We start from the raw sequence: 20,925 nt of genomic DNA, 5'->3' as shown, positions 1-20,925 counted from the left end.
TAAGTTGCTTAACACACAGAAGAGCACTGTGGACCCAGCTTGAGCTGCATGGAGACCCTCAGACCATTATCAAAACAGATATATTTATTCTTCTGGTACATGGGTTGTCACACACCATACGTGTGCACAGACCTGTCCTCTCCACTCACATGTGGCAGGGGCTGTCCATCACTGTCCCTGGCTGCAGCAGAGGGTGGGAAAGCCACAAGCAGCATAGCTCCTTCCCTGCTGTGGGTGCTGGGAAGGGTCTGCAGTGGGGGGTGCTGTCTGCTGGCCTGCATACTCCAGCCCTAGTACTCGGGGCAGTCCTGGGCTCCGAGGATCCAGAGGGTCCGTGGCATTTGGTTGGATGACTTATTGGCTTAGCGAGGCGCTGGTCAGACTGTTGGTCAGCACAGGGAGAGGACACAGGGTGCTCACCTGCCTGGGCTCCCAAGCAAGAACCTGCAGGGACAGAGATGGTGCCATCAGCCACGTCCCCTACATGCTGGCACCCCCTCAGCAGCTACTTCCACACACTCACCATTCTCCACGTGCTGCCACTGCTTCTTTCCGCACCAGCCTCTTTTTGTCATCCAAAGGCTTGGCCAGTGCCCGGATAACTCGGCCCTTGTATGGGAGCAGCTGTAGGACAGAAGGGGCTCTTTATGAGAGAAATGGATGCTGGCTGCCCCCCAGGAGGTTGGGAGTCCCCTTCCCCTCTACATGCAGGAGCAGGCAGCAGGGTGCTGCTGCACTTACCACTGTTGTGGGCAGCCTGGTAAGGGCATGGGCACAGCGCAGGGCGGCGATGCGGACAGCCTGGAACAGACAGGGATGAGGGCAGCACAAGGGGCAGGAGAGAGGGGCATAGCAGGGAGGAAGGAGGGGATGCACACACCATGGTGGGGCTGGAGGTTAGGTTGAAGAACTTGGTGACCAGTGTGTCGACATGCAGGCTCATGATCTGCGGAGCTTCGAGCAGCAGTGGGTGGAGGCAGCTCAGTGTGGAGAGCTGTACTACACGATCTGAGCAGGACAAGGCCTCAAGCAGGAGGGAAAGAAGCTGCAGAGAGAGGGAGAACATAGGAGTCATGAATAACCCCGGATGATGCACTCCACAATGTCACAACCCACCCTGCTTGCCAGCCAGGCTGGCTCTTACCGTGGGCAGCTCTGTCACCAGCACAGGTTTGGGGAGGTGGTTGAGCACATGGGACAGGCCCTTCAGGTAATTTGCCTTCACATCTGTGGAGAGCAGAGATGGTTACAAGCAGCCTGCAGAAGGAGAAGATGCTGGCTCAGGTCCCCTTGTTAAAGGGTCAGGAGTGGTGATGCTGGGCTGGGGATGGCCACTCACCGGGGCCAGCCCCATGGAAGCCTTGCACCAGCTTGGGGACATTATCAGTGAAGAAGCGCTGGCGGAACATGATGCGCACGTCAGCGTGGCAGCCCTTGTGCAGCACGTCCGGGGACTCGGCCATGAGCAAGGAGAAGCCATCAGCTGTGGCAGGGCCCAGCTCCGTGTCACCCAGCAGGCCCAGCAGCTGCGACAGAGAGAACCCTGAGACAGAGTGCCCTGCTCCTGGGGGTCTCCAGCCAGCCATGGGGGAGCAAGGCAGGTTTCTTAGACGTCACCCAGCCCCACTACCACCTACCTTGTCTGTCAGGTAAGAGCTTAGGGGGTGGTAGCGCAGCACCAGGGCTTTGGTCACCTGTGCAGGCAGAACAGTCAGTGCCAGGCTGGGTCCCCCAGTCCCCCTGCCTCACTCATCCAGGACAAGCCTTACCCAGAGCAGCAGGGTGAGTGTCTGTGTTCGGCGGGGCCCCTCTGCAAGGCTGGGCTCCATCCTGTTCACTGCAAGCTGCAGGATTTCATCCAGCTGCTGCCCTGGGGATGGAAGGGACAAGCTGAGGCATTCCTCCTGTCAGCAGTTGGCAGGGACACCTGGCATCTGCCCCAGCCCCCTTACCTGCTGGGTGCTTGTTCACCAGCCCTGCAAAGCACTTGGCAGCTGTGGTGGCCGTGAAGGGACAGTTGCAGGAACAGCTCAATGCCAGCAGCTCCCGGAGCAGCCATTCCTGCTGAGGGATTGCCACCTGGAAAAGACACATAATATGTTATGGCCCAGGGCTGCAGCTGCTCCCTCTGTCTGTCTGTGGAGCTTGGTGTGGAGAGAGGCTGGAGGGTGCTTGGGCAGGGCCCCTCTCCATCCTGCTCCCCATCAACGTACATCGCGGGGCAAGGAGCAGATGAAGGCCATGAGGAGGGCAACCAGGCGTCTCTGTGCCTCCAAGAACTCCCCATCCTGCAAGGGAGAACAGTGTCCATGTCATAACAGTCCTTGCTGGCAGCCCATGCAAACATCCTCGTTCCTGGCCCATTCTGGTGCCTCAGCCCCAATTCCCAAACATACCCCAAAAGGCTGGAAGGAGCAGGGAAAACTGTTCTGGGGTAGGAAGGAGACATCTCCATCCAGAAAGAGGGGCACCACATGAGACACACTCTGGGCAGCCAGCCTAGGAAAAGACATTGTTACGTGCCACTCTGGAAGACCAGAGACCTCCCAGGAGGCACAGGGTCACCCTGTACAGATAGCAGCAGGGGACATGCAGCCTACTCCCTCCCCACAAGGGGAGCACCCAGCTGCCGGCCCCAGCTTCACTCACTCAGGGCGCAGGTGAGTGGTGGCAGCACTGATGACTGGGATCATGGCAGCCAGCACCTCTTCCTCCAGCAGTGCCTTGCCTGGCAGCGTATGAGTGCTCTCTGCAAGTAGTGGGAGGAATGGAACTTGCTGGAGCCTGCTTTTTAGAAGGAGGAGGCAGGCACAGCCCCCTGAATGCACACCAGAGTGGGGCAGGGCTCTGGGACAAGGGCAGGGAGCAGTGAAGCCCACTCTTGAGGGCCATGGGTGCCAAAAGGCACCAGCAGCAGTACTGACTGCAGGATCAGGGACTGCTGAGAGCCCGGGAGTTGCCTGTTCTCCCCTCTCCCACTCCAGCCCTTGCACTTACCTGGCATGGCTGCCTGCACAGCCATGGCCAGCAGGCACGGCACCACCGTCTGGTGGAAGTACCAGCAGCCCTCAGCATCCTGCTGGCACTGCAGGGCCACACGGTGCAGGCTCTGGCACACGGAGATCATGTCTTGGGTGTTCCTGGCCTCAGTCCCTGCAGGGCACAGTCACCACCGAGTCAAACAGCCTCAGCACCCGGCTCCCTGATCTGCACCAGGATCCTGGGACAATGCTGCTCTTCTGACTCCCACTCCACCAGTGGGACTCACAGCCCAGGTGTGGATTCCCTGTACCACTGCCATTCCAGCTCTCCTGCAGGCATCACCAGTAACAGAGGAAGCTCCTGCCCAGACATGCTCTGTGGAGCTGCCTGCAGGAGCTCCATTACCTTTCTGCACCGTCTGGAGATGCTGTAGCAGGATGGGGACAGTCTCCCTCACAATGCTGGTGTGGGTGGACACAGCTGCCAGGGCCTGCAGGCAGCGCTGCTGCAAGGAGTGGTGGTTGTGGTAGCTCTCCTCCCGCTCTGAAAAGTAAACACACCTCAGAGAGGGACCTGGGGCCACCCCACCCAAGGACAGTCAGGGCCCAGACCCTGCCAGGGCGGATGGGGTGAAGCAGCACAGCAGACCCAGCCCATGCCAGGCTCAAGGCACTCTGCCTGCTCCACAGCCAGGCAGCTCCTTCCCACAAGGGTGATCCTGGCCACACACCAGCTGGCTACCAGACCAACCACAGCCTTCCCTGTGCCAGCACACAGTGCCTGCACTGGGAATCCCCCAAGGACAGCCACTGACCTACACCACCTAACACAGCCCCACTGCCTGGCAGGAGCCCAAGGGGGAAAAGCTTTACCCCAAAACCAGTCACCACTCCTTTCCCAGCCCTACCTGACTGCAGCTCCTCTTTAAGCCTGGGTACCATGTGTCCAGAAAAAACCTTTGGGAAGGTGGGGGCCAGGGACCCAGCTGCCTCCATTGCTGCTTCACTGCCAGGGGGAAAGCGAATGGAAAAAGTGATGCAAGGACTGCAAATCTGGGGCTGCCTGTACACCAGCTGCACAGACCTGGCCAGAAGGTGTCTCCAGAACCCCATTTCTCAGCAACTTGCCTTTTTCAACCCTCAGGTAGGCAGAGCAAAATCCCTGATTTGACAGGCACAGGCTTTCTTATTTTCAGCCCATGAATAATCTGGTTTATTTCATGTTGTCTTCTTGTTCAGAGAGTTCCTGTGTTTTCCCTCAGACTACAGCCCCTCTCTGCAGCAAAGCCAGGCTTTGTTCCTCCTCCCAGAATATGGATGACTACCATGATGCCAGCCCACCCCTCACCTGCTTTGGGAATCCTCCTCATGCAGAGCAAGACGGATTAGGTGATCCACAACCAGCTCCAGATTAGAGGAAGACAGGAAGCCTGTAAAAAGAGCCATAGAAGAATCCTATCTTTGGCCAAAGGCAAAGATGCAGGGTGTGCTGGACAGGATCCCTCCCCCTCATCTAGGCCAGCAGCAATGCAGCAGCACACCAAATTCCAGAGATAAAAGGTGCCCAGCACAAACAGGCAAGAGAGAGACCAAATGTCCCTGGAGCTCATGACCTGGATAGAACATGCTGCTGTTACTCCTGTGCACTTACAGGCAGCAGGCAAGGACATCCCAGCAGCCACAGTGTCTCTCAGAAAACTGTGACACCTCCCTCTGTCTCAAGGCAAAAAAGGCACCAACCTTGCAGGGAGCCCAGGACAGTCAGTGCTTTGATCCCAACCAGCTGCAGCTGCACACTGGGATCCAGCAGCGCTGAGAACACCATAGAGCAAATCTGGGCTTGGAGCAACAGCAGAGCACTCTCATCTGGAGAGAGAGACATGGAATCACTGCCAGTGTCTGGCTGTCACCACACAGCCACCATCACAGCACTTGACAGACCCTTTTTGGGGGTCTGCATTTGATACCAAATCATGCAGGGTCCCTGGAACATGGCAGGGGCTTACACATGCAGCCACACTGGCCAGTGAGTTTTGCCTGTATGTCAGCATACAGGAAAGTGAGGTCAGAGCCAGCAGCCCTTGGGACACAGGTACCTTCAGAGGGACCAGTCACCCTCACCTTCTTCCACATTTCCCCACTTCTGCTGCAACTCCAGGAAGCCTAACAGCATTTCCAGGATTGTCCTCCTCTGGCTGCTCTGCAGGGACAGAGGTGTAACCCAGATCACGGTCACTGCTCGGACAGAGCTGCACCTCAGCCCAGCACTGCCAGGCCACAGGGTGCCCATGGGGTCTCCACCCCCAGCCAGGGAAGGACACCCTGCTGCCCGGAGGCCCTGTGGAGCCAGTGGGTGCCCCTCACCTGCATGTGCTTGGTGTACTGCTCCAGCAGCAGGGGCAGGACGCTGTGGGTGATGCAGTGGTAGGTGCGGAGGGAGGCACCCGCTGCTGCCTGCAGGAGTTTGGCACTGGGCCACACCAGCTTCATGTCGGGCTCACACAGATGGTGCCTGCAATCTGAGATAGGCTGGGCGTCAGCTGCACCGGCGCAGAGCTCCTCTGCCTCATGTGCAGGGACACAGCTGATAGCAGGGTTGGTATGTGCTGCCAGGGTGCAGCTCTAAGCTGCAGCACAGCCTCCCCAACTGAGCAGCTTCCCACAGCTCCAAGCACACAGAGTGCAACAGAGATGGAAACACCTCAATCTCCTCGTCCTCCCTCCTGCAGCCAATTACCTTGGAGAAGCCAAAAGTTGCTGTGAGGACTAGAAAGAAAAGAGGCTTGAAAGAGAAGACGAAGGTAGATCTCTACTAAGGAGGATGCTTTCAGGCCTGGCTGCATGGGGCAGGTCTCTGTTAGCTACCTTGCAGGATGCTGCTGAGGAAGGAATCCAGCAGATCCTCAGAATCAGAGCTGAGCACGGAGCGGGAGAGGCAGGCAGAGAGCGCACGCAGTGCAGCCAGGCACTCCGTCTCAATCTTCTCGCTCGCTGTCTGGAACACCTGCAGGAAAGGCCATAGCATGAGCTGAACTCCATGCCGACAGCAACCGCAGGCTTCAGGCTCCCAATGGAGGCTGAAGGGCTCAAGCTCCTGCCTCATTTCCCATGTGATTTGAACATGCAGCATGGCACATTCAAGCACATGGACATGCTGATAGGGCTGGCCTGTCCCCTCCACTTTTCAGCTGGGGCAGCCCAAGGTCACAGGTGTGACTGCTGGGAGATACGGGACCCACACAGTCTGGTTGAGAGCTCCTGCTCAGCGCAGCCATGGTGGAGCCCTGCAGTACTCACCTCTCTGCGCAGGTATGACCAGAGGCTGGGAAGGAATTCCTGCAGCTCCTTCTGCCCATAGATGGCACAGCAGGCAGTCTGCAAGAGGGAGCCAGGAGAAAGCATCACAGAGAAGCCTGTACCAGGAGGACACAGTGCTGGGACACTACCCATCTTGGCAGGCTCAGGCTGAGCTGCACAAATCACTCAAGAAAAACAGGAAAGAGTGATGCAGGCCAAACTAGGACTCTGGAAATTGTGGGTCTGTAAGGGAGAAGGGTTCAGAAGTGGCTGGCAGCTGCTACTGCCACAGATCAGCTGTAGGCTGAAGGGAGTAGGGGATCTCTCCTTACCAGAGTCTGCAGCGAGTCAAGCTTGGCACTTTGCAGTTCTGAGTCCAACTTCTCAATAAGCAGAGGGAGAAGGAACTGCAGAGAGAAATACTTTAATTCAGCCCATCCCTGGTACCACCTTGTCCATGGCCCCACAAGGCTTCAAGTTCAGCCTCTGCCAGGAGAGCAAAGGTGAAGGGGTAACTGCAATATGCAGCCCCTTCCCAGGGTGTCAGTCAGCACCCTCCCCATGACCAGCCCCAGCAGGAGACAGGGCTGCCCAAGTGCAAACTCCTGGTCCCAGTTTTTCCCATCCCATAGAGTCACAGTAGGAGCTGCAGCACAATGAAAGGCATCCTGTGCTAAGGGAACAGTGAGGCGCTCAAGAATCCCCAAGGAGCTTCATACCTCAGCAAACTGGGTTGTGGAAGCCAGTACAGCCCGGAGGCTCAGGATCAAATCTTCTCTCTGGATGCCATGAGGATCATTGGGGGGCTGCAAAGGGAGCAGAGAGCAGGTCACTCACCAGTCAGGAAACATCCCAACCCAGCCATCAGCTGAGGTTGCATCACTTCATCTCCAGCAAGGCAGCAGCAGCACCAGTCGCTGCAGCTAGCTTGACACCAGCCTGTCAGCCTGGGTACCACAGCTGACAGCTGAACACTGCCCTGCCAAGACCCTTGGCCACCCTCTCATCCCATTCCCTGGAGGGGACATAACCCCCTAAGAAAACACCAGAAAGAAATAAAGAATAGGCTGTGGCACATGGCAGACTCACTCACTGGAGTAAAATCAACAGGGAAGTAGCAGGATGTAACTTCAAAGAGCTCCTCCACAAAGGGACCTACAGACAGAGGAGAGAGAGGGGGTGACCAAAGATATTGGGCAAAAAAGGCACAGCAGCTCTGTTCAGCACCCACGATAGGCCAGCTCTGCAGCTTTTAAAGCATGTTAGGCACTGCCCCATGCCTGGTCAGACCCAAGAGCCATAAAGAAAAGGGATATGTCTCCCAGTCAGCTCTGCATGGCAGGTTTAGGCTCACCCAGGTCATAGTCCTTGGCAATGAGATCACGCACAATCTGGAAGGCCACAAGCAGATTGCGGGGATCCTTCTCCCCATCCATGACCTGGATGAAGCCAAAGGTGAAGTTGGCACCCAGGCCTTTCAGCTCTGCAGAAAGAAAGAGCATGAGCAGGTGCAGGACATCAGACCTTACAATACAGCATTAAATTGGCCAAATTGCCCCAGCCCCACAGTCCTTTTCCAGGTCTCCCAGGCAGAGGCACAGAGCCCTTGGAGAAGGTGAAAGGGAGTCACTTTCCCAGCCTGAACAATCCCAGAGTGGCTCTGGCATCTGCCATCTGCCATCTGCCCCCTCACCTTCCTCCCTGGTGCTCATGAAGTTGGTGATGATGCTGTAGACTGTGTGGCGGTCCAGTTGCAGCAAGGACTGAAGGGAGGAGCAGACCAATCAAAACCATCCTCTACACATGGCAGCACAGCTACCCACTACCCCACAGGCAACACATGCCTTTGAGAGAGAGCAGGACCCCCAGCAGCTCAGCTGCTGCTTCCTAGCACAGAGATCCCATGTATCACATGCAAAGTGTGCACATGCCTATGCAATGGCACATGAACATGACTCTGTCTCATCACTGTGAATGCACTATCAGTCACACCAGGGCCACGCATGCTGCCCAAGGCACTGCCAGCAAAAACAATCTTACATGTGAGGAGAATTGGAATGGGGGCGCTTAAACACAGAGAATGAAGAAAAAGGAAATAATTCCCTTAGGGCTGAGAAAACAGAGGACAAGGGCCCAGCAGGATTCTTGGCTGCTGTCTCTCACAGTCTCTCTTGCAGTGAGCCAAGCTGTCTCTAAGTTCTGCAGGAGCACTGCACTGTGTTGAATGTGGCCAGTCCTCAGGGCAGGTAGGCAATCCCCAGACACACAGAGAGCAGACATCAAGGACAGGAGGATAGGAAATCACATTGCTCACCTGCACATGTACCTCCTGGAAGATGGCTTTGAGCACAGACACTGCTAGCCCTGGGGACAGCACCTCACACATGCTCTGGGGACAGGAAGAGAAAAGCAAGAACGGAATACCATGATGGCAGGCACATAATGAAGCTCCTGCCTCCATGCAGCAGCTGCCTGCAGGATCCTCTTCCACAACAGGGAGATCTCACCATACCCTCCCCAGACAGAACAGGATAATATGCCCATCATCTGTGCTGCTCTCCAGGGTGGCCAGGGAATCCTTGCCCCAGTACTCAACACAGGGCAGGAAATCAAAGCAGTCTCCTGTCTCCAGCTCCTCCACAAGAGGCACAGCAGAAGAGAGGAGACAGGGAAATGCTGCCATATGGGCTGACAGCCCAGCCAGGCCCTGCTTGACACAGCACTCCAACCCATACTCAGGTGTTGCACCTCCCTGACACTGCTGGGGAATGCATCCCAGCACTGTGGGCTGGGGGTGTGAGCTCACCAGTGCCCGGAGTCCCTGGAGCACCGAGGGGATAACCAGGTGATTATCTTGCAGCCGGCTCTCATAGAACATGACCAGATGCAGCACTGTCAGAAACAGACACCAATGTGTGTTAGCCCAAGGAAATGCAGCTGCTGGGTGCTGGCCCCAGCTCAACCACAAGCTGATGGATTAAGAGTGAGCACATCTTGCACTGGTGAATGGGACAAACTGCTGCTGTTGGATGCACCCACCTGGCTCCAACACCTTTGCCCTCCTCTTGTACGCAGCCCACATCTCACTGCAGCAAGGCAGCAGCCACCTCTAGCTGCTGCAGAAGTGCTGGAGCTACCCAAGAGGCATTTGCCCTGGCCTGTCCGGACATGTGGATGCAGACACCAGCAGTAGAGTGGCAGTCTGCTCAGCGGAGGCTGGAGGATGTAATGGGGTGGGGTACAGAGCTGGGGCAGGAGTTCTGGCTTCCTCGAACTTGGCTCCACAACACGTTCCTGGCCCCTGAGTCACGGCCACGGGCGCCTGCACACCCCAGCCCTGGGGAGTGGTAGCAGGAAGCAGACTGGAAGAGCCGGCTAGCAGCATCCTGTGCCCACAGCTGCTGCAGAAACTCAGCCCCCCAGGAGGCAGCCTGACGCAGAGCTTGAGAAATTAACTGCGTGAGCAGGGACACGAGGCTCTAACACAGCTCACTCCCCTTGCTCAATTGCCCTGAGTCTCTTTTCTCCTTCAAGTATCCCCACTGAACCTCGCCATTTCTGGCTGTCCCTCCGGAGCACCCCAGTTCCCATCAGTCATCACACCTGTCTCCAGCTACTGCAGCAGGTAAAGTTCTATGTACAGCTGCTCTCAGCCTTGCCTCTCTAGCCAAAGAGAGCCAAATTCCAAGGACTGAGAATCTTTTACTTCCATCCTCCCCTTCCTCCACCTTACTTACTGGCCAGGCCCCCTGTCAAGCCAGCCTGCTGGCGTAAGTATCTGCATGGCCCCCAGGCCCAAGCCAAAGCTTGTTAGCACTTACTGGCTTTCCCTGCTGCCAGCCAGCTGCTATGGGGCATTTAACAGAGGCAGACCTTCTCCTTGTCTCCATGAACAGAGCATCTTCCCCCCAACACCCCAGTCCTCCACTCCATTCTCATCCTTACACTGATCTCCCCTCCGCCCCAGGCCTCAGAGCTCCTCCTGAATTAAACTGATCAGGCTGCAGTGCTGCAGTGTGACTTGGTGTGTGAAGGACAGTCTTCCTGCTCTGAGTCACCACCCAAGGATTCTGACATACAGATGTATCCCCAGTGTGTCCCACGTGGCACTGAGCACACCTTGGTGTGCAACACCCACACACTGTCAGAGGCCCCAGCTGTCCAGTGATTTGGTGTAATCAGACAGTGATCTGAACTGTGTGGTGAGTTTGGCAAAAAGGCTGCAGCACAAAGCTTCCTGCCCTCCTTGGACTTTGACTCTTAGAGACATGTACAAGGTTGTCACAGTGTTAGATCAATCCCTTTGCCAATTGCAGGACAGACATTTTAATGGCACAGGTTTTGTCCCCAGCCAGACACTCAAGGGCCAGAAGAGTCTTACCTTCCTTCTCCTGGAGCAGGGAGTAACACTGGAGCAGGACTTGTGACAACAGCTGGATGCCTCGCCCTCGCATCCGAGGATCTGTGTTCTCCAGGCAAAACCTAGGCCAAGAGGGGAGAAAGCCCAAGAAGCCTGTTGTGAGCAGGTACATCCAAGCAGGAAGCACATCCTGAGCAGGCACATTACAAAACCAAAGAGGTGCCACTCTGTGCGCCCAATCATGTCTGACTTGCTGGCAGAGTGGAAAGACTCCTCTCCCTGTCTATGCTGCATGTGTGCACTCAGCCCCAGAACCATGCAGAAAGAAATCCAAGTTCTCAAGTCAGATCAAAGAAATTGCTCTTGCACCATGCTCCCAAGATCACAAGGGTCAAAAAGGATAAAGCTTCTTACAGTGAGGCAAACCCAGCCCCCAGCTTGGGAGAAATGAGCCTAGGCCATGACAGTTTGGAGACAAAGGCAGAAGCTGAGTGCCAGCCAACTTGTGACATGGTGTTGTGCACCTGTGTGCTCAGGCAGCTCCTGCTGGGGACAGCCCCAACTGAAAAGTGCCCTGCAGCATGCTGCCTGCCACAGCATCTCTCCTCTGTCCTGGGAGAGCATCAAGAGCTGCTCCAGCCTTGCTCTTTCCCAGAGAGCTCCCACATCTAGGGAGGGCAAAGCACTGCTTAAGCCCCACGCTGTGAGCAGACAACATCCTGCCTGCTGCAACGTGTCATCCAGTGCTGAAGCTCATCCTGGATGAGCACACTTGTCCTTCTCACTATGCCTCCTTGTGGGAATGTCCCCTGCAAGGCCCTTACCCAATGTATAACTTGCATAAGGCTTTTCTTACCCCAGGGCTTCCACAAGCTGCAGCACTGTCCACCTTCCATCTTTCACCCCTGGAGAAAGGAGGTAAAGAGAGTGAACCAGAGATCATGTTACTGGAGATGGATGCTGGGACATATCCCTGCACTGCACTGAGAATGGTCAGTCAGTGCTGACTCCTCACTAAAGTGCCAAAGCAGCCATGTGCACTTAACTGCTGGAGCTGCCTCCAGCCCTGCCTGCAAACACCTCTGAGACTGAGAGCTGAGAGGAGATGGCCAGGGGAGAAACGGCCTGCACTTTGCCTCACCCTCTCCCTGAAGCATGGCTGTATGTGTGGCTCCTAAGAGAAGTCTTGCTGAGTTCCACCTCTCTGAGATACTAAAACCCCCTTCTCTAATGTAAGCATGCTGAGAGGAGACAGAGGGCAGCTCTCCAGGTGCTTCCTGAGGGAGAACTGGCTGAACAAGCAGCCCAGACACTAGTGATCACTCAGCTTCCCACCTTGGCTCCAGCACCTCCACACTGTGCAAAACTGCGCTAACCTCTTCCAAGATGGGCAGGGAGAAAGGCAGTTTTGTGGTCAGAGGAAGATAAAATGCTGGGATTCCTGGTGTCTATTTCCAACTCTGACTCAGATTCCTTGCCAGGTTGCCTCATTCACCTACTACCTCCATATTCTTGCAACTCAACTGGGGGAAGAGTCACTCCTCAGGAGGCTTTGCTAAGGACTTGCTGCACTGTACAAGAACCTTGGCAGAACGGCAGGTTCTCCACTCCTGCCACCCATTGCCACTGTGGCACCTCCCCAGAAGGAAAGCTCTGTGTACATCCTCTGCTCAGACATAGGGTGGCAGGCAAGGAACTGCCTTACTTTCAGACCCCTAACCTGCAGCTCAGGTGTCAAGTGACATTGCTGGAAAACAAGCAGCACCCCTCACTTTCTGCCTGGACAAAACAGCATTCCTCCAGAAAAAAACCCAAATCACCTGGCAGTCACTAAGACTCACTGTCTTTGCCCAGGGATACTTTTGGGCACTCTGGAGGGACCTGCTCACCTCTCTGCCCTGCTGAACCTGCACAACTGACAGGGAACTTACCCTCTCAGAAGGTTTCATTATGGGCTTTCCCAGGCCTTGTTCCTGCTAGTGTCTCCTGCTGTTGCAAGCCTTTACTGTCTCTTCCTAAGCAGTTAATTCCACCATTAAGACACACTGTTCATCATAGGGCTGTCTCTAGGGACAAGATGACAGCGTTTTCTGACAGTGTGTTCTGACAGCAGGCAGTCTTGACTCCAGAGACAGAGCTTTCAATTCTGCCTGGAGCAGCAGGGAAAAGGAGCCTGAGCTGAGAAACAGAACAGATAAGGGGAGCTGTGTGGATAAAGAACCCAGCAGGTCTCAGAATTGACGGGCACAGACTGAAAAGGGGGCACCCTCAGAGACAGCCATGACATGCTGGCAAAATTTCCTGCAGAAAAACAACAGTGAAACAGCAAGGAAATGCTTTGCACAAGCCAAAGCAGAGTGGGCTGCAGAGAGAGCTTAGATGGCTCCTCCACATCCAGCATCCCAACATCTTGCTCTGCAAGCTCATGAAGAGCCCTTGTGCCTCTGCACCATCAGAGAAAAAATCTGACACAAATGCCATCTCTGTGGCCAGGTGCTCTGCCTCTCTGTGTCTGCAGAGACTGAAAGCAGCTCTACACAAAGCTTCTGGCTCCCTACTCAACAGAAAGAGCTACCGTGTGATGGCCAAACCACAGTCAGGTACTGATACACCCCGAGGTCAGCAGCTCCTTTGCTCAGCAAGGGAGCTCCCTCTGTTCTCAGGGACCAGGTGTGACCAGCTTTGCCTCACATGGTGTGGCCACCCCTCCCTGACACAGCCTGTGAGTGTGCTGTGCTCGTGCACAGGCCACAGCGTGAGCACAGCTAATTGGACCTGCCTCATCAGCACGGCAGGCACAGTGGTGAGCCCCTGAAACTGCTACCTCCACATCTGGCAGCAGCACATATGCCCCAAGGTTAATTAGGCACCCTGAATCCCTTTACCAAGAGGGGCTGACTTGCTATTCTGGCATTCCTGTAGCTCCCAGAGACTTAACAGAAACAAGCCATTCACCCTGTGCTGGATTGCTACTCTGAACCAACCTGCTCTCTCTCCTGAAAGGTCTCTCCCCCTTTCAGTGTCCTTCTAGGTATTAGTTGCTTCTGGAGGACTTCCATTCTTGTTTCTCCCATACCTTCAAAATGTAAGCACAACATTCACAGGGAATGTGTAATGGATTCTGTAGCAGCAGTATCCTTCTCTCCCCATTTTTTAAGAAAGATGAAATCAGCCTCTTCCTGCCAGCCAGTGACCCATGCAGCCCAACCTGCATGTGACAGCACCAAGGCTTTTCTGCCACTTGCCAAGTTACGCTCATTTTAGTCCTTAGCAACAAACCGGTGAAGCTCAATGTGTTTGTTACAGCAATTGCACAATGGCCATGAGCTTAGGAAAGACCTCCCTATCCTTTTGCTCAAGGATACACAAAGCAATTTAATCCTTTCTGATGTGTGGTTCTGTACAAGGTCAGAAGGGCTCAAGGACACTTGCCAGCCCCACTGTTTGTGAAGGTGGCTTTGTCAAAAGAGCCACATGGCTGAAAAAAGCTGGGAGAAGCAAGTGGGGAGGAATTCTCTTTGTATGTCTTCCAAGAGACAAAGCTTTCTCCAGGCACTTCTGTAACATGACATCAGGTGATAACAACAGTTGTAAGGTTATCCTTCCCCACGTATATCCCAAATATGTTGGAGACTGTGTAACTCTTCTGCAACATGTTGAATATCATGTAGTTTAATGAATTTCTACAAATTTCCTTGGCAATTTCTTCACTCTGTGTTACATGGGCCACTGGGTTACCTTTCTGTTTTGCCAGCTCATCTCATCACCAAGACACCACATAGCAGTTCACAAACCACCATGCCTTGGGAAAGACCTAGAAGCCACCCGTGTGTGTAATGTAACATACACAGACAGCCCTTCTCGGCTCTCAGAGCTCCTTCCCAAAACATGCTGAAGCCACTGCCTACACACACAAAAATATCACCTTATCCTTAGAAAGTCACAGTCCTGAAGCTGTAACTTCCCTAATGCAACAAAGTCACCCAACTGCTGTTCGAAGGAGGAGGATAAATTATCCGACCAAAGCAAACGCCTCAAGTCCTGCTAGGAAAGGGGGAGAAACCACAGTGAGGGTAGTCTGCAACTGCCACCTCCTACGGTCCCTCAGCAAGGCCATGAGCTATCGTCCCACAGTCATTTCTCTGCCAGCCACACCTGCCTCGCTCCTGGAGCCCCTCACCCACCGCACACCTCCTTGGCAGCTCCGAGCTGCAGGCCCTGCCCTACCCAATCCCACGTGCCCTGCCCCGCACGGCAGCCTCACAACCCGCAGACACGCTCCGTCCCGCGTCCCCACACCCTGCCCGGCCAGCCCAGCCCCACGCTCCCTCACAAACCCCTCCCCACACCGCCACGACCCGCCCGTGCCCACGCCCGCCCCAGGCCCTGCCCGGCTCCGCTGCCGTGCCCACGCCCAGTCCCGCCCCGCCCCCGCGCGGTACCTGCCGCCACCTCCGCGGCACGGCCGTCCTGCTGCCCGGACACGAAGTCCCGGACGGAGGCGGCGAGAGCCTGAGCCTCCGCCCCGGCCCCGGGCCCGGGCCCGGCCGCCGCCATGACACCCGCGCGCAGGGCCGCGCCCCGCCCCCCGCCTGCGCGTGCGCGGGGGCGGTGCCGGCGGTCACGTGCGCCCGGGGGCGGGGCGGCCCCGCGCGCACAGCGGGCCCCGCGCGCACGGGCGGGCGCAGCGCGGAGCCGGCGCGGCCCCGATGCCGAGCGCCGCCGGTCGGCCCCGCCATGGGCGGCTGCGTGGGGCGGCAGCGCCGGGAGCGGCCCGCCGCCGGCGGCAACACCCGCAAGCGAGCAGGTGAGCGGGGGTCCTGCGGGCTGGGCGCCCCCGCGATCGCGGGCACTGGGGCGGAGGGGGGTCCGGTGTCCCCCTGGGGGTGGTGCCGGGGGAACGTGGGCACCGGAGAGGTGCAGCTCGCCACGGGACAACTTCTCCCTCGCACAACCCCGGGAGCCGCTCTGTGCCCTCGGGGTTTCGGACCCCGGGGATCCCGGTTCGGTGCGGGGCCTCGGGAGCGGACGGGAACCGCGGCTCCCGTCCCGGCGCCCCGGAGGCTTTGCGGGGTCAGGGCTGGGGTGCGCAGCGGGTCCAGCCGAGCCCTGCCTGTTCCCGGCTCCTCCCGGGAAGTGCCGTCCTGGGAGGACGGCAGGGTGGCGGCTGCCCCGGTCTGGGCTCGGCAGCGTCCCCCGCGCGGCGCGGCGGGTCCTGCCTGCCCGCGGTCCGTGCTGTCCCGTTCTCCCGGCTGCTGCCGGCGGGGGCTTCGGGAGCCGCGGGTGGGGCGGGGAGCGGCCGCGCCGGTCTGGGAGCGCCGGCGGGGCCGGTGCAGCCTCGCGGCCCCCGGAGTTACCGAACACCCGGGTGCCGTGAGGCGCTTCCCCGTGATGCCGTGCCGGAGGGTCCCGGAGGCCGCGGGGATGGGTACGGTGGACTTTCGGCGGAGAAGCCGTGGGCTGGTAGGATGAATCACGCCTTTCCTTTGCCGCCTCCCCGGCCGGTGCCGTCGCAGCCGGTAATTACCGTGTTTATGGCAGAGCGGTAGTGGGCGGCGGAGAGGAGGGGCAGGAAGCGTGTGCCCGGGACGGGACGCCCCGGCCCTCGCCTGCAGCTGGCATGCGGGAGGGAAGGGCGTTTTCCGTGGGACGCTGCCCGCCACTCCGGCAGCACGTGCAGGGTGCCGAGGCTGCTGGGCCGGGCTGTGCCCGTGCCGTGGGCAGCCGCCCCCGCCGCGTGGGGCTCCAGGTGTGCCAGCCTGCCCCGGGGATGCCCTGCTGGGATGTACTGGGGTGATGGCCCCCCCCACCCCGACACGCTTTGTCCCCCAGCAGTGCCTTCTTGCGGGTATGGGTGAGGCCTGGGGCTCCTGGCTGGCTGTTCCCTCAGCTTGGTGGAATGTGGGGCCATTGCCTTGTAGCATCAGGATGTGATGGGGGATGGGGTGAGATCCCAACATCTGGATCTGTGTGATCCCCTCTCGTGCCAGGCAACAGCTGGCTGCAGAGCCTGTGACTCCATCCCCACTTGCTCTCCTGGGATGGGTCGTGGTCCCTCCCTGATATACCGCTGTCAGTCACTGCTGCTGCTTTCTTCCAGTATGTCCCTTCCTGGCAGAGCAAGGCTGTCCCTTGTGCCAGGTGCCCTGGCTGCTTCCTACCTTTGTTTGCATGGTTCCACCAGCCCATGGGAGCTGCTCAGCAAGTGGTGGGGGTGAAGCAAGGCTACAGCTGCTCTTACCAGCAGTATGGGGACAGTGCCCTGGGCCAGCAGGTCCCAGTACACAAGGACCTACCATCAGCAGGGATGGGGGCTCTGCCTGCCCACCTCTGCTGCCTCAAGGACTCTGCTAAGCATCCCACCTCCCTGGCCAGCTCCTGCTCTGGCTGGGGCTTGTTGTGACCCCCTGTGGAGGGGTCCTTTGATGACTCCCAGAAGCAGGTGACAGCATTGTCCCCAGGGTGGCCAGCTTACCACAGCAGGAGCTGGGCATGCCCGTGGCACGCAGCATCCCAACCCTGCCTGACTCGGGAGTGGACCAGCCAGCACTGCTGGAAGCAGTGGTGTGTGCCTTCTGGCTGACATCTTCTCTGGGGCCTCCAGGACCTGTCATCTGAGGCTGCCTAAGGCTCCTGCAGGCAGGGAGCAGGCCCAGGGCAGGGAAGCCTTTGGGTCACATCCTTCTGCCCGGGGGTCCCTCACGAGGGCACTGCAGGGTGCTGAGCCACGGGCAGGGAGCTGCAGGCACAGGGCAGGAGGCAGCAGGCTGCCAGCCAGATCCTGTTGGCTCGAGTCCGGGCACAGAGAGCGGATGGACCTGTCTGGTGGTGCTGCTGTGGAGAGTTGCACAAGGGGCTAGGAATAGAGCAGCAGGAGGTGATTAGAAGGTGCAGGCCCAGCTGGGCGGTAGCAATAAATAGACTAGGCTTAAGCCCCTGCCTACCTGGGCAAGGCTGCTGGTTATGTCTGTACACACGAGGCAGCCACAGCCGGTCCCTGCCACAGCCGACCCCCACAGCTCCTTTCCTGGGCCAGCCTTTGTTGCAAGCAGAGCTGGGGGAATGGTGCTGACTGGCAGTGCTGGCCAGGAGTCCTGGCTGTGGGAACGTGTGCCCCAGCCTGGTGGCCATAGCAGTGTAGGGACATGATCCCAGACATGTCCTTCAGGCTGGCTGTGGACACTTCTCCGCTGCCCTCCTGGGGCAGGTGTTGCCTCTGACCTTGCCATGTCCTGTGGTGCTGCAAATCCCTCTGGCCCAGCACCGTGACTGCTGAATCGGCAGCACTGGCTGCAGTCGGCTGCCCTTGCTCCTCCAGGGTGTGGGCAGGATGGATGCTGCCTGCCAGGGATTCTTGGTGCCCAGCCCTGGGGTAGCTGAGCACCTGTGCCCCTTGGGCACACCCTGAGGTGGGTGCTTGCTGGGAAGCAGATGCTGTGCTGGCTCTAGTGGTCCTGGGTCGGGTGAGGCAGGGTCGGTACAATCAAAAAGGTCACGTAGCGCTCTGTGTCACCGCACACTTGCTCAGGAGCAGCTGCCTGGGCACCTTGGCTCAGCCCACAGCTGGCAGTGGTGGCTGTCTCCGGTGCCTGGGGTGTGTGGCATCACCTTGTCTGGCAGGTCGCTGTGTGGGCACAGGCATCTTTGTGCCCAGCTGGAGCCTCACTTTCCCCTCATCCTGTCCCCACAGGAGGGGTGCTGCCGGGCCAGCTCAGGGAGGGGGGTGACAGGAAGGAGCTGTTATCATTCATTGTCCCCAGCTCAGCTGGGAGTGACAACTCCTTCCTGCCCCACGTGTCCGGCCTGGCTGTGGGACTGATGAGATGGGGCTGTTCCCACAGGGCCACAGCCCAGCGTAGTGAGGGCATGATGCTCTGGGACTGGCACTGGGGTGCCTCAAGCCCCTGGGCAATGCTGGCTGCTGAAGGTCTGTGGGGATGTGGCTAGGAGCTGTTTCATGGAGAGCCAGTTCAGTTCAGCTCGTTGCTGGGGCACCTGCAGTCTGTCAGTGATGCCCTCTGTTCCCCTGATGCCTGGGATGCTGTCTTGCCTGCAGCTGGTCCCTGTCATCCCAGGGTGGGCAGAGGGGACAGTGAAGTCCTGACCCCCCTTTGCTGCAGCTCAGCCTTTGTAATCCCCTTCTCGCTCCGACTCACCAGCTTATTTCCTGGCTAATTCCCCAAGCTATAAATACTGCTCTGCCTCAAAGGGCCCTGAGGCCCTGTGGCCACCCTAGGGGGCAGTGGCTGGTCCCACAAATAAGGAAGCAAGAGCCCTTGTCCCCTCTGGGGGCAAAGGGTGTCACTTGGGGGAACAACTGCTGTGGGGCCAGTGGGATCTTGGGCCAGGCTTGCTTTAGCCCCGTTACCCCTGGCTACACTGGGGGCTGTTGTTCACTGGACAGGGTGATCCCTCAGACCCTTGCTGGGGTGCGGGAGATTCCCAGGAAGAACCTGTGGTTATGGGGAGGTGGGAGGTTCAGGACCTGAGGGAAAACCCTGTCCTTTGGCTGAATATCCCCCCTCTGCAGGGCGCAATGAGCCCCTGAAGAAGGAGTGTCCCAAGTGGAAGAGTGACTACCCCATGACAGACGGGCAGCTGCGCAGCAAGCGGGACGAGTTCTGGGACACGGCACCAGCCTTTGAAGGCCGCAAGGAGATCTGGGATGCCCTGAAGGCAGCTGCCTATGCTGTAGAAGCCAATGACCACAGCCTGGCCCAGGCCATCCTCGATGGAGCCAGCATCACCCTGCCCCATGGTGAGGGTCAGCACTGGGGGTTTGCATGGGATGTGTGCTGAGTGCCCCGTATCTGGGCACATGGGGGTCTCAGGCTGGAGTAGAAAGGGGCTCCCACCTGCTATCCAGAGCTCAGTCCAGCCAGGGGGAGTAAGGCAGGCTGTGCCATACTGCTTGAGGTGGCCCTGTCCCCATTTGAGTGGTCCATGGGGATGCCCACCCTTAGCATCTTATCCTGCTGTCCCCAGGGTCCCTGACGGAGTGCTATGATGAGCTGGGCAACCGGTACCAGCTGCCCGTCTACTGCCTTGCACCCCCCGTCAACCTGATCCTGGAGCGGAGCGAGGAGGAGGCGGTGGAGCCGGCGGAGCCTCTGCCCAATGCCCGGCGGGAGTTCACCCTCAAGGTGCGCCTCTCCACCGGCAAGGACCTGCGGCTCAGCGCCAGCATGAGTGACACCATCGGGCAGCTGAAGAAGCAGCTGCAGGCGCAGGAGGGCATTGACCTGGCCTGGCAGCGATGGTTCTTCTCAGGCAAGCTGCTCACTGACCGCACGCGACTGCAGGAGACCAAGATCCAGAAGGATTTTGTTGTGCAAGTGATTGTCAACCAGCCCCTTCCACCCAGGAACTGAGCCACCCCCTACTGGTTGAGGGGAGAGGGCAGGGGGCTGAGGACAGTGGCACCTCTGGGGATTCCCTGTGTTGTGTTCTGGCCCATCTGGAGCTGCACCTTCTCCCCCCTGAGGCTGCCACACAGGTGACCCCCCAGGAAAGTCTGCATGGGGCTGTGCCACCGTGGTGGCTCCCCTTGGCTGGGGACACGGGCAGGCGCCGTGTTTGCTGAAGGAGGTTTGAGACCAAATGTCTCTGGGGCTGGGGCTCCTCTGCCAGGCAGTGCCGGCAGCGAGAGGCTGTGACCCACTGGGCTCTGGCTTCCCCCTGGCCAGGAGACTCGTGGGGTGCTGGGCTGGGTGGAGATGTCTCCCCTCTGTACATAGTCTATATTTATCAATAAAGCCTTTTCATCCTTCCTCTGGCCTTGGAGACAGGCTGGAGGGGGCTGGCCCACAGCCACAGGAGGTCCCTGTGCCTGTTCTGTATCTGCTCCCATGTCAGAATGGGCACAGGGTGGTCAAGGATACCCTGGACACCCTGTCTCTGCTCCCTAGTGCTACCCTGACCCTGTCCTGCCAGAGCTGTTTGCTTGCCAGGATCCTTCCCCTGCATTGTCCCATTGTCATCCCAGCTGCTTCTTAGTGTGGGGTCACCACCTCTGTTTCATGGTGCCTCCCCTCTGGAGCTATATGCTTGTGTCTGCCCTTGTGCTAGCTGGGACTGTCCATGGAGGGGAACAGTCCCAAGAGTACCTTCATGGCCACCATGGCCTGCCCTGGTGAAAACAGTGTCTTTCTGCTGTGGGAGGCTGTCACACCCGTGGGCCAAGGCACCCAAGGATGGCCCTGGGAAGTGCCCAGGAGGGTAACAGTGACGTGTAGCTGTCCGTCCCTCCCCCAGATTTTGTGCTGGTGGATGGTGCCCAGAGCATTA

The 20,925-nt window shown here is 58.2% G+C and overlaps 2 protein-coding genes across 5 annotated transcripts; one reads left to right on the top strand and one right to left on the bottom strand.

Moving 5' to 3' along the window:
* Positions 1-66: 66 nt before the first annotated feature.
* MMS19 (MMS19 cytosolic iron-sulfur assembly component) lies at positions 67-15,221 on the bottom strand. 4 transcript variants are annotated; one of them, XM_085582657.1, is made up of 33 exons: positions 15,081-15,221; positions 13,623-13,714; positions 11,495-11,543; positions 10,660-10,760; positions 9,085-9,170; positions 8,593-8,667; positions 7,972-8,041; positions 7,633-7,761; positions 7,372-7,433; positions 6,998-7,084; positions 6,611-6,685; positions 6,279-6,356; positions 5,847-5,985; positions 5,719-5,763; positions 5,346-5,500; positions 5,103-5,181; positions 4,722-4,847; positions 4,330-4,411; positions 3,890-3,987; positions 3,388-3,525; positions 2,998-3,153; positions 2,650-2,749; positions 2,397-2,499; positions 2,214-2,288; positions 1,953-2,079; positions 1,770-1,870; positions 1,638-1,694; positions 1,340-1,526; positions 1,145-1,227; positions 881-1,045; positions 742-801; positions 524-624; positions 67-444 (listed from the first exon to the last, which is right to left on the bottom strand). In XM_085582657.1, exons 4-33 carry the CDS (start codon positions 10,730-10,732, stop codon positions 417-419), a joined length of 2,940 nt encoding a protein of 979 aa, XP_085438783.1. In that variant the 5' UTR covers positions 10,733-10,760; positions 11,495-11,543; positions 13,623-13,714; positions 15,081-15,221; the 3' UTR covers positions 67-416. The 4 variants fall into 4 exon arrangements, with proteins under 4 accessions (XP_085438783.1, XP_085438782.1, XP_077640787.2 ...); XM_085582656.1 differs by lacking the exon at positions 13,623-13,714; XM_077784661.2 differs by lacking the exons at positions 13,623-13,714; positions 15,081-15,221 and adding an exon at positions 12,570-12,587.
* A 74-nt stretch (positions 15,222-15,295) lies between these two features.
* UBTD1 (ubiquitin domain containing 1) lies at positions 15,296-20,451 on the top strand. Its single transcript, XM_021536244.3, has 3 exons — positions 15,296-15,445; positions 19,169-19,396; positions 19,624-20,451. Exons 1-3 carry the CDS (start codon positions 15,376-15,378, stop codon positions 20,007-20,009), a joined length of 684 nt encoding a protein of 227 aa, XP_021391919.1. The 5' UTR covers positions 15,296-15,375; the 3' UTR covers positions 20,010-20,451.
* The last annotated feature ends 474 nt before the right edge of the window (positions 20,452-20,925 follow it).

This window comes from Lonchura striata, chromosome 6 (assembly GCF_050655825.1).
Source record: "Lonchura striata isolate lonStrDom1 chromosome 6, ASM5065582v1, whole genome shotgun sequence".
In the NCBI taxonomy this organism is placed as follows: domain Eukaryota; kingdom Metazoa; phylum Chordata; class Aves; order Passeriformes; family Estrildidae; genus Lonchura; species Lonchura striata.
Note: the sequence above shows the minus strand (reverse complement) of the source record. Positions and strands in the feature narration are given on the sequence as shown.

What these genes read in the sequence shown, in the direction of transcription:
- MMS19 (XM_085582656.1), bottom strand. Translation starts at nt 15,195, where the DNA reads ATGGCGGCGGCCGGGCCCGGGCCCGGGGCCGGGGCGGAGGCTCAGGCT. An exon ending in AGTACACCAAGCACATGCAG is followed by an intron (nt 5,182 to 5,345) that starts GTGAGGGGCACC and finishes CTGTCCCTGCAG; the next exon opens with AGCAGCCAGAGGAGGACAAT. An exon ending in CACTCACCCTGCTGCTCTGG is followed by an intron (nt 1,695 to 1,769) that starts GTAAGGCTTGTC and finishes CTGCCTGCACAG; the next exon opens with GTGACCAAAGCCCTGGTGCT.
- UBTD1 (XM_021536244.3), top strand. Translation starts at nt 15,376, where the DNA reads ATGGGCGGCTGCGTGGGGCGGCAGCGCCGGGAGCGGCCCGCCGCCGGC. An exon ending in CAACACCCGCAAGCGAGCAG is followed by an intron (nt 15,446 to 19,168) that starts GTGAGCGGGGGT and finishes CCCCCTCTGCAG; the next exon opens with GGCGCAATGAGCCCCTGAAG. An exon ending in CAGCATCACCCTGCCCCATG is followed by an intron (nt 19,397 to 19,623) that starts GTGAGGGTCAGC and finishes TGCTGTCCCCAG; the next exon opens with GGTCCCTGACGGAGTGCTAT.